Source organism: Brassica oleracea, chromosome C3, assembly GCF_000695525.1.
Source record: "Brassica oleracea var. oleracea cultivar TO1000 chromosome C3, BOL, whole genome shotgun sequence".
Taxonomy (NCBI): domain Eukaryota; kingdom Viridiplantae; phylum Streptophyta; class Magnoliopsida; order Brassicales; family Brassicaceae; genus Brassica; species Brassica oleracea.
In genome coordinates, this window is record NC_027750.1 from 30522630 (window position 1) to 30533252 (window position 10623).

General features: G+C 38.4%; 3 protein-coding genes across 3 annotated transcripts; 2 read left to right on the forward strand and 1 right to left on the reverse strand.

Annotated features, from left to right (window-relative positions):
• Positions 1–332: 332 nt before the first annotated feature.
• Positions 333–1813, forward strand: LOC106332419 (receptor-like kinase TMK2). Its single transcript, XM_013770878.1, has 2 exons — positions 333–765; positions 1060–1813. The coding sequence occupies exons 1-2, from the start codon at positions 534–536 to the stop codon at positions 1668–1670; spliced, it is 843 nt and encodes a 280-aa protein (XP_013626332.1). The 5' UTR covers positions 333–533; the 3' UTR covers positions 1671–1813.
• Positions 1814–3254: 1441 nt separating this feature from the next.
• Positions 3255–4049, forward strand: LOC106335220 (uncharacterized PE-PGRS family protein PE_PGRS46-like). The gene has a single exon (XM_013773681.1). It carries the CDS (start codon positions 3430–3432, stop codon positions 3820–3822), a length of 393 nt encoding a protein of 130 aa, XP_013629135.1. The 5' UTR covers positions 3255–3429; the 3' UTR covers positions 3823–4049.
• Positions 4050–4226: 177 nt separating this feature from the next.
• LOC106335219 (chaperonin CPN60, mitochondrial) lies at positions 4227–7851 on the reverse strand. The gene is made up of 17 exons (XM_013773680.1): positions 7636–7851; positions 7468–7489; positions 7259–7390; positions 6955–7114; positions 6613–6884; positions 6432–6536; positions 6249–6335; positions 6052–6141; positions 5867–5947; positions 5709–5777; positions 5525–5602; positions 5326–5421; positions 5143–5242; positions 4957–5060; positions 4775–4880; positions 4612–4690; positions 4227–4516 (listed from the first exon to the last, which is right to left on the reverse strand). The coding sequence occupies exons 1-17, from the start codon at positions 7671–7673 to the stop codon at positions 4402–4404; spliced, it is 1734 nt and encodes a 577-aa protein (XP_013629134.1). The 5' UTR covers positions 7674–7851; the 3' UTR covers positions 4227–4401.
• Between the last annotated feature and the right edge of the window lie 2772 nt (positions 7852–10623).

Genomic DNA, 10623 nt, shown 5'->3' on the forward strand with positions numbered 1-10623 from the left:
TTGGAGTATTTGGATTATATGCAGTTTGATAAGAAAAAGAAAATGTAGTTTTGATAAGGTCATATAGTTTTTGTTTTAACCAACCCAAACAATGAATGATTTTTTAAAGTGAATTTTGTTCTATGCTACGTAATGATTTGATTTTACTGTATAAGGGATGTTTTACGCTATCTTTGCTTTAAATCCATGGATTGTTTTACTATTGTTAGAGCATGGTTTATTATTCTTTCAATCTAGGTGAAAGAACATGCTAAACCCACTTATTTTATCATTTGTTAGGTTGAGTTATTATCACGACGGTAGTAACGGTGTGAATCCTAAACAAGGTCAACCGTGAAGTTTCCTTAATTGAATATATATAATTTAATTTTTATTAAAACATTTTCCCTCTATTTTCTTTCCTCCTTCAGCAATTCTCGAGCTGCTCTCTACTCTGCTTCTCTCTCTGTCTTGGTTTCTCATCGAATCTTAATTTTGGTAAAGTGAAAATCTTCGATTTAGGGTTCTGATCCGATCGCAAATCTTGAAGCTAAATGGATGATCAATGGCGTCCAGGATCACCGCATTATCAGTCTCCGCCGCCGTGTCGAGCTCACCACGGAAACCATACTGCTGTAGATTGTCACAACGAAGCTGATAGGCTCTATACGAGAGCTCGAATTGATGCCATCGGACGTCAATTTAGTGGTGTACCGCCTCTTCTTCCGGTGTCACCACCACCGCCTCTGCCTCCATCTCATCACGGTTCTACTCGTCCTCCTCGAGGTTGTTTTCCCGAGCCATTTTTATTTGCCTTTCGCGTTGGCTGGCGAATGATTTTAGTTTCTCTAGCGTATAATCTTGCTTTGTTTGTTGTTAATAATACTAATCTTCACTTTGTTGTGGCGGTTGAATGATTATAGAAGGTGTTTGGATTGCCTAATAACTATATTTTAGCTAAGTGGAAAGAGTTATTTAGCCAAGTCGTTGCCTAGGAAACATATATTGATTGAGAACACATAGGTAACTGATACAGATTCCATTCTGTTGATTTGTATGTTTACATTCAACTATGTGCAGGATTACTAATGAGGAACTTGTACTTTTATGTCATGTGCTTCTGCACATTTGCTGTGGTGAAGGCCGGTTCGAGTCCACAGAACAACACTGACATCAGACTTGATGCTTTGTTTGCGATATTGGGGGATTTCGGCTACCACCCTGTACTCGCTGAGACTTGGAAAGGGAATAGCCCTTGCGACAACTGGTTCGGGCTAATCTGCGTGGAAGGTCAAATCAAGTATATATTTCTCATGTCCCTGAACTTGACTGGCTCCATCTCTCCACGGTTTGCGGATCTCACATCAGTACATGTGATCGATCTATCCCATAACCTTCTCAGTGGTACCATTCCCTTCGAGCTTACCAAGATGAATCTGAGAATCCTGGATCTTTCCCACAACCAGCTACACGGGAAAGTTCCGCGTTTTGAGACACTGGTTCCAGTCACGGAAGGAAATCCAGAGATTGTAACTGCGGCGGGCATCATTCGCGTTCCTTTACAGAGAGGTGACAAGGAAACTGCAGGCGTTGGGGGATTTTACGTTGGGATTATGGTTCTTGGTTTCCTGCTTATTGGAGGAGCAGTCTTCCTTTTCTATCTGGCTAAGAAAATAAACCACCCGGTCTGACTGATACTGCTTGTCAAGAATGAAGTCTCCAACTTTTATTATGTCTAGTGTTGTTTGTTGTTTAGTAAGAGATAGTCTAGTTTGACAATGATACTATCACTATGTCATTACCTAATATACGATTAAAATAATTTTTTGTACTATGTTATGTCATAGTATCATATAAACAGGTGGAAAAGAACTTATCACAAATAAGCAGCTTCAGTTTTGAATAATCGCCATGTTCACATAATACGTTTCAAGAACTTTTAGTTTAGAACTCAGAACTCAGAACTTTTAGTTTAGTAATGTTAAATACCTACGGCATGGTGGTTTTTGAGGTTTTGACTGGGTACATATAGATTTCAAGGGTAGCAGAACGGCTTTACTTTTTTGGATTGGGTGAGGTAGAATAAAGGTAGCCTTGAAGTTCTTTGACTCAGAGCTTGAGATCAAGAACCGAATCTGAAGCCACAAGATCATACAAGTGTTGGGCACCGCTTTGTTTTTGTGTTAACGCGTCCTGTGACGAGAGACACACCATGAAAGATGTTGGGGCTATGCTGAAGGTGAAGAGTACGCAAATGTTCTCCTTCAATCACAACAACACAAAAAAGAAGGTCGTAAGAATGAGATGATGGCAACGGTGAGATGAGACGATGATAAAGATTGGTGAAGAGTAAGAGCACGAGTTTTTCTTCTCTGCTTTACTCTTCTTCATATTTGATGGAGTAATCTACGGTTTGAAGATTACGTGAGAGGAAAGCTTTTCTGTGTTAATCGCTCACTGGATGGTATAGTATAATACTTACATTAAGAAAGCTAGAATATAGTCTTCAGGCATACAGTTTGATATTTATGGGTGGAATCAGTTTATCCTAAAAGTCCTATATATATATATGTCATGTGGTTCTTGGATTAATAATTTCATTTTCTATCCTTACTTTCATAGTTTCCTCGCTGAATAAAACTTGATCAATTTTTAAGAGGTACGGGTAATGTTATCCTGCATAACAGTTTTGTTGATCTCTTACTCTCTTGTCATAATGTATGTATCCTTTCTTCGTGTAACTGTTTTTGTTACAGTGGACACACTTACATGTTTTTTTTTTGCATTTTGTTTCACCTTTTTACCTTTCATATTGGTATGTTTTTATTCATACGTCTTTTGTCTTGGAAGATGGAAGTGAAAAGTTGAGCAAAGTAAAGAAAAAATTGTTTTAGTAACAACTAACAAGTGGTTTATCCAATGTGGCATTGACAATTGGCTATGGATTGCAGCACGATTAGCTCAGCCTTAGAACTTTGATTGGCTCAGGCTCTGCTATTCAAACAGACCGCTTTGGAAATTGGCTTTAGAAGCTTTAATTAGAGCCATAATGTCAAAGTCAAACAAGTAAAAGTGATTTGTTCAACGTATTAGAAACCCATAGTTGTGTTCTCGTTAGCTTTTAACAAGTCGTTAACGAATGCAGAATAACTTCACATGCATCTTAGTTTCTTGTGAACGGATCAAAGTCACGACACACGAAGCCCATGCATGCACATAACCATTACATCTTCCAATAAAAGAGGACAGTATCATCACCAGTTAACTTTGGAGGACAAGGCATTACACTGTTTCGTCTTCTTTAAATTACGTCTCTTAATCCAATTTATTATCCTCAACTCTCAACTGTACTCTGCCACTTTCCTCTTCTATATAAACCATCCCATTCCAAGCATACATGCTATCAAATCAAACACAAAACATCACATTTGTTCGTGGTAAAAATACAAAATGGCTATGAGTTTCTCATCACTCACCAACCTAGTCATTCTGGTCTCTGCAGCTGCGTTGCTTGTATCCCACTCAAGTGCTCGCAACTTGCAGCAAACTCAGACACTGCCTCTTCAAGGAGCTGCTTCTCCTACCATAGCTGAGGCTCCTACCGTCAATGCCCCTCTCGACGGCCAAAAGAACTTCATTGTCGGTGGTGCTGCCGGAATAGGCGGATTCATGGGGATGCCAGGTGGTGGGACCGATATGACGTTGCCTCTTCCATCCGGGACACCGCTTCTTGGTGGGTCCGGTGCGTTTGGTGGTATGGGTGGTGCAATGGGGTTTCCTGATATTGGAGGTAATGGTGGCGGTTCTGTTCCGAGCTCAGGAGGTGGTTTGGTGTCTCCATGAGAGAGTGTCTGAGAGAGATTAAAATCATTGGTCTCTAGCTTTAAGATGTGTTTGGTTTCTTTTGCGTTCTAGTTTGGATCATTGTTCTTGTTGTTTCTGTGTGTTGTTGTCTTTTGCTGCATTTTCTCGTCACTTGTTTAATGTTGTCTTGTGCTTGCGTGTTGTTTCCTTTCCTTAATGAAAAATGTTTCCTTATTATTCAAAATCATTAACCGCAAATGTTTATGTACAAGTAAAAGTGAAACTATATACCGTATCACTTGGTCACTAAACCGGCGAAAAGACAAATTTGGTAGGATTGAAAGGTATGAATCTAGCTCTGGTTCATGGTGGTCTATTGATGTTGTGGCTTGATACCATCAACGAGAAGAAAGTGGCTGTGCGCATTATTTGTAGACTTTAAATTAGGCAAAACTAATAAACAGATCCATATAGCAAAAACAGGCAATGTCCTGTTTAATTGTTTTTATTGGGCAAACACGGGCAAAAACAGACTCCTACAAGAATCGTGTCCCTCCTCTCTCTCAAGTTAAGGTGTGATGATTGGTGAAAAAAAGGACAAGAGTTTTAGTGATGTAATTAATAATCCATGCCTCCCATTCCACCCATGCCTGCTCCAGCCCCTGCTGACTCGCTTTCATCTTTGGGAAGATCCACCACTACAGCTTCAGTTGTCGTCAACAGAGAAGACACACTAACAACAACAGCAACCACAAACAAGTATGTTTACAGACTTTGCTTTTGACAATGAGGAACTGAGTATTGGTAGGGTTTTAGCTTTTGATTTACCTGGCAGCGTCAACCAGAGCTGTCCTGATCACTTTCAGAGGATCTATGATACCAGCTTTCACCATATCCACATATTCGCCTATTTTTTATTTTCTCCAGTGTTAGCTGAAGCCAACCTTCCGATAGATTGAAAGTGAAGTGATAAGGGGATTGCTTAACTTACCTTTAGCAGCATCATAACCGAGGTCTGTGTTATCTTGCTCCAAGAGCTTGCCAACTATAACAGCACCTTCGACTCCAGCGTTTGAAGCAATTGTGTGAACAGGAGTCTGGAAAACCAAGATCCCTTAAACTTAAGAATCATCAGCAGATCAAATATGGCATTCGTTTTAAGACTTTGCTAACCTTCAAAGCGTTCTGAATGATCTGCACACCAATCTTCTGGTCAAAGTTGGCTGTTGGAAGTTTCTCCAACTCTCTCGCTGCGTATAGAAGAGCCACACCTCCTCCTGCAATAGTTTTAATTTGTTTCTTCTCAGTAAACTTTTTAGCTTTATGTTAAAGAAGTGTTTCTCACTAGAGGAGACATACCTGGCAAAATACCCTCTTCAACAGCTGCTTTAGTGGCATTCAAAGCGTCTGTCACTCTGTCTTTCTTCTCACCAACTTCAGCTTCACTTGCTCCTCCAATCTATATCCAAAAATCCAGAGCTCTTAACACGACGATACTTGCAAACCAGACTGCTATTATTTACTACTGAAACATGGACTAACCTTCAAAACAGCAACTCCTCCAGAGAGCTTAGCCAACCTTTCTTGCAGTTTCTCCTTGTCATAATCCGAGGTGCTCAGTTCAATTGCTGACCTAATCTGTTAGTTGCAATACCAAAGCAATTAGAATGATAGCTATTTTCACATCTTGCAACCACATCATACTTTCTTGCATACAAATTCTACCATCTAGATTTATTACCTGCTCGCATCTCTCTTCAATTGCTGTCTTGTCACCGGCCCCATCAAGAATAACAGTGTCGTCCTTTGAGACAGTAACCTACAAATAGCCATGCAACAAGGGTATGCGGGTAACGTCATAGTCTGATCAATCTGACTTCATACTAAGTGCAATCATACATACAACAAAGATTTCAAAGACTAACCCTTTTGCAGGTCCCTAGCATGCCCAAGTCCACCTTCTCTAGATTCATGCCAAGCTCATCCGTGATAACCTATATCAGGCAAAGTAATAACTCTCTAACTATTAGCCAATCATTTTGCATTGTAGATTTCAAAAGACAGACACAGACTGCGACTTTACCTCTCCACCAGTAAGGGCAGCAAGGTCTTGCAAGTTGGCCTTTCTGTTCTCTCCAAACCCTGGGGCCTTGATGGCACAAACCTGTAACAAGGGCATGTTACACGTCAGAAACTAAAGAAAATCATAACTTCATGTCAGCAAACAACACGGATACAAATAGGCGTTTATTTGTTTAAATTCCAGACCTTGATTCCGGCACGTAGCTTGTTTAGGATAAGTGTCGCAAGAGCTTCACTCTCCACATCTTCAGAAACAATCAACAGTGGTCTTTGTCTCTATAAGTTTGACCACAAAATGGATAAATCACATTAGATACCTTTCACACAGCAGTTTCAAGAGATAATGATTCCAAATCTACCAAGTGAAGATAAACCATACATACCTTCATAGCCAACTCCAACACTTTCACTATAGAGTTGATGGAGGAGATCTTCTTCTCATGGATAAGAATGAGAGGCTCTTCCAGTTCCTACATATTAAATCACAACTCTGCAAACTAAATAACTGATTCGAAGCATCAAGTAACTTGATTGATTAGTGGGACTGTGGGAGTAAAAAAACTTACACATTTTTGCGTTTTCTGATTGGTGATAAAGTAAGGGGAAGTATAACCTCTGTCCAACTTCATCCCTTCTACAACTTCCAACTCGTTAATCAACGTCTTCCCATCCTGCAAATCACCTTACCAACATAAGTGCCTTGACCAATCTATCAGCAATCATTTCAGTTCAGCGAGAGTCACTTACTTGGATTGTGATCACACCTTCTTTGCCAACCTTCTCCATAGCCTTTGCGATCAGTTCACCAATCTCCCTCTCTCCATTTGCAGAAATGGTCCCAACCTGAGCAATCTCCTCAGATGTGCTGATCATCCTCGCCCTGCTTTTAAGGTTTGTCACCACAGCATCAACCGCCATGGAGATACCTCTCCTCAGGTCCATAGCGTTCATTCCTGCCGCAACTGATTTGCAGCCTTCCGTGAATATCGCCCTGGTGAGCACAGTAGCACATGTAGTACCTGCACAACAAGTTAGAAAGAATTCATAACTGATTCAAAAAGAATTTTCAATCAAAAGTGGATAACTTACCATCACCAGCAACATCATTAGTAGCATTAGCAACCTGCTTCACAAGACTGGCACCAACGTTCTTCACTTTATCTTTGAACTCAATGCTTTTGGCAACGGTGACCCCATCTTTAGTCACTTTAGGAGCACCCCAACTTTGTTCAATCACAACAGTACGTCCCTTCAAAGTTATAGGATCACAGAAAGTCAGTCACTTTAACGATTCAGACCAAAACTGGCATTCAGACAAATCATATTTTAGAAAGTTTCAGATTTGGTAACAGAGATAAAACTCTAGTCAAATCCATATGTATAGATAAAGTACCTTGGGACCCATAGTGACTCTAACAGCATCGGCAAGCTCTTCAACACCTCTAAGCATCAAGGCACGAGCTTCAACCCCAAACTTAATCTCTTTCGCTGCATAGTTCCTGCTCCAGCTCATTCTGCTGGAAACCTGAGCACACGCGAGACTTAATCAAGCTACTAATAAGACCAAAGACAAATCGAGTTACAGACCAAATGCAAAAGTACCTGTCTTGTGTTACTTGCAATCCTGAGAGTACAGAGAACAAGAGAAACCCATTAGAAAGCAAGCATATTTAGAGAACCCAGATGAAATCAAGGAGATTAGAGATCGAATTAGCTCGCTAAATTCATCAGAGATGTAAATCAATAAGAGGAAGACAAGTGAGTTGTTACCTGGCCTTGGAGGCGAGACTGGAAACGAAACGAAACATGGTCGCTGAGAAGGAAGAAGATGCACGATGAAGAAGCTAAAGAAAAGAGACAAATAGGAGAACGAGCAAGCGAGATCGATGGAGGGGAGGACACACTTAATAGACGAAAGGAGAAGACTCTAGAAGCAGCAGCTGCTACTTGTTTAATGCCCCCCCTTTTAGGGTTTTAGTCCTTTAGGGTTTCTCTGTATTTTAAATTTAATTTTGTTACTTCCCATTTTCCATTCTAATTTTCTGGATTTTTATTCGGCCAGAAACCATTAAGCATTTTCCTAGATTTTTAATGGCCAAATCTCCAAAATATCGACTTTCTAAATTTATGTCATAAAAATAGCTTTCAAAAACTAAAATGACTAAAATAGCATTTTCTCTTTTAAAAATTTTAATTTTTTTTTATCTTTCAAAATTTGAAATCTTATCCCAAAACCCTAAAACCTAAATCCTAAACCCTAAATCCTAAACCCTAAACCCCACCCCTAAACTCTAAACCCTAAACTCTAAACCCTAAACTCTAAACTCTGAACCCTAAACTCTAAACCCTAAACCCTAAACCCTAAAACCCTAAATCCTAAACTCCACCCCTTAACTCTAAACCCTAATGTCTAAATTAATTTACCATTGGGGTATAAGTGTATATTTATCTCTTTTGATAAAACACTAAGTGCTATTTTGGTCATTTTTATTCTTAGAGATTATATTTGTGACAAAAACTTTTTTAGTGTTATCCTAGTCATTTTCTCATTTTTAATTCTTTTAAGAGAAAATTGTTTTTTTTTTTAGCAAAAAAATAATAACTATGTCATTTTAGACTAATCTCATATACTTTATGTCACATTAGGCTAATTATTTTCAAAACGACAATAATACCCTTAAAATTATAATTTTTAAATATAATAAATAACGGGTTCAATCAAGCGGGATTGATCGATCCGAAATTACAAGGTCGAACGGATCGATCGTTCATGATCATTATGCAGAACAAAAAAACGCGGAGCATATACTGATCGACCTGGTCAATTTCACTCGATCAGCAAAGGTGGATTTCATACAGATCGACCGATCTCGAATTATAGACCGATCGATATTGTGCCCAGGTAAGTATTCAAAATCGATTTTCTGGTTTTCTTCGGTGATATCCGATTTGATTCCCAATTCGTTTGAACCGACCAAACACGATTTCAACTCTTTAAACTCGATTTCTTTGAGATGAAACCCATAATTTCTCACCTCCTTCATGAACAAAGGGGGAGAAAATCAAAGTCTCAAGTTCATAAACCCTAACCCACTCAATTTCACACTGATTTGGTAGATATAATGTGAAAATTTTGTGAAAATTTTGTAAACAATCAATGGAATATAGAAGACGATAAGAGAAGAAGGTTACCACGTATTTTTCGTTTTTTTTTCTTAAAAATCGATTTTTTCAAAATATGAAAGTGAATATTTCCAAATATTTTGTTTCCATATTTTTAGGAACTGATTTTTCATCCGCAGAATACAGCTAATCTGTAGAAATCGATTTCTACAGGTTTTTAGAATTATAATAATGATTTCTACAGGTTTTTAGAATTATAATAATGTGTAGATTTTGATTTCTACGTGTTTTAGATTTACAGTAAATCTGTGGAAGTCAGTTTCTACGTTTTTTAGATTTATATTAATGTGTAGTTTTTGATTTCTAAAAATTTTAGATCGGTAAGTTAAGCGCGGAATGTGTATTCTAAATCTTTTTAGAATATTCTTATTTACATATATCACATATTCTAAACATTGTAGATTCAATGAAAAAAATAGATTTCGTTTTCTACTTCGTATAATGTCATTTCTACTTTATTTATAACAAAATCTGAAAATTATGATTTAAACATTTTTAGAACTGAAAAAAATACCACTAAGTTCATATAGGTATTTTATCAATAGTTACTATTTTTCCAATTTTTTTTTTGTCTGTAAAACTATTTATTAAATTTATTTTCAAAAATATTAAAAGTTATTAAAGACAAAAATGACACAAAATAGATATTAGTCTAAAAAGACATAGTTATCATTTTTTTACTCCAAAATAAATTTTTCTCTTATTTTAAAGAAAACAGCAGTTCTGGTATTATTGTTATAAATCAATTAGTGGATGTCCATAACCGGTCCGGTCCATAACCGGGCCATACACCTAGAGAGAGAGTCGGCCACGACTTAGAGAGAGAGAGAGAGAGGCGGCTTGGAGAAAAGGAAACCATCTTTCCTTTTCCTTGTAATTATTATCTTTCCATTATTATGTATTAGTAGTTTTCCTAATCTTAGTGGATTTAGGTTTTGGATACTTTCATTTTTTTACTTATCTTGTAATTCTCTATATAAGGGAACACTTATTCATTAATGATAGACATAAACATTCAGTTCTCAAACCTTCGTTTACAACACGTTATCAGCACGATAGCCTCTAACACCCTGAGCCTAAAACCAAAATCACTAAAAACCCTAAAAACCCTAAACGAAGAGGAATCTTCCCCGGAACTTCAAAGAGGTTGTTCTCCTAAACCGTAAGGACCCAAAAAACGATCAAGATATCAAATCGAAGCTCTTGCCAAGACAAATCAGTCAGTGCAAACCGTTTGTCAATTTGACCACCGACGCGTCTTCACGCACCGATACAGTGTGCGCCGATTTGCTTTGGAGCCCTAATCCGAACCCGACGAACCCTAATCTGTTCTTGCAAGCGTTCCAGCTCGTGTTCATCCGATCAGCCCCAGCCCTAAAGCGTTCCTGATACTAGACGAACTCAGCCTCAACTCCATCCGTTCTCAGCTTACATCCCGGACAGCTACAACTCACGTTCTCGATCAGACGCGTTCCATTCCAGCTTGTTCCAGCTCGCGTCCCGTCCAGCTCGAGGTTCTCTTGGTGGTCCGGTTCTACAATCTTCAAAACCTAAAGGTAATTCGAATTCTGAAAA

Excerpts from the sequence above, each read along its gene's own strand:
- LOC106332419 (XM_013770878.1), top strand. The coding sequence starts at position 534 with ATGGATGATCAATGGCGTCCAGGATCACCGCATTATCAGTCTCCGCCG. Across the intron at positions 766-1,059 it reads TTCTACTCGTCCTCCTCGAG|GATTACTAATGAGGAACTTG; the intron begins GTTGTTTTCCCG and ends AACTATGTGCAG.
- LOC106335220 (XM_013773681.1), top strand. The coding sequence starts at position 3,430 with ATGGCTATGAGTTTCTCATCACTCACCAACCTAGTCATTCTGGTCTCT.
- LOC106335219 (XM_013773680.1), bottom strand. The coding sequence starts at position 7,673 with ATGTTTCGTTTCGTTTCCAGTCTCGCCTCCAAGGCCAG. Across the intron at positions 6,885-6,954 it reads TAATGATGTTGCTGGTGATG|GTACTACATGTGCTACTGTG; the intron begins GTAAGTTATCCA and ends CTTGTTGTGCAG. Across the intron at positions 5,948-6,051 it reads AGCTACGTGCCGGAATCAAG|GTTTGTGCCATCAAGGCCCC; the intron begins GTCTGGAATTTA and ends CCCTTGTTACAG.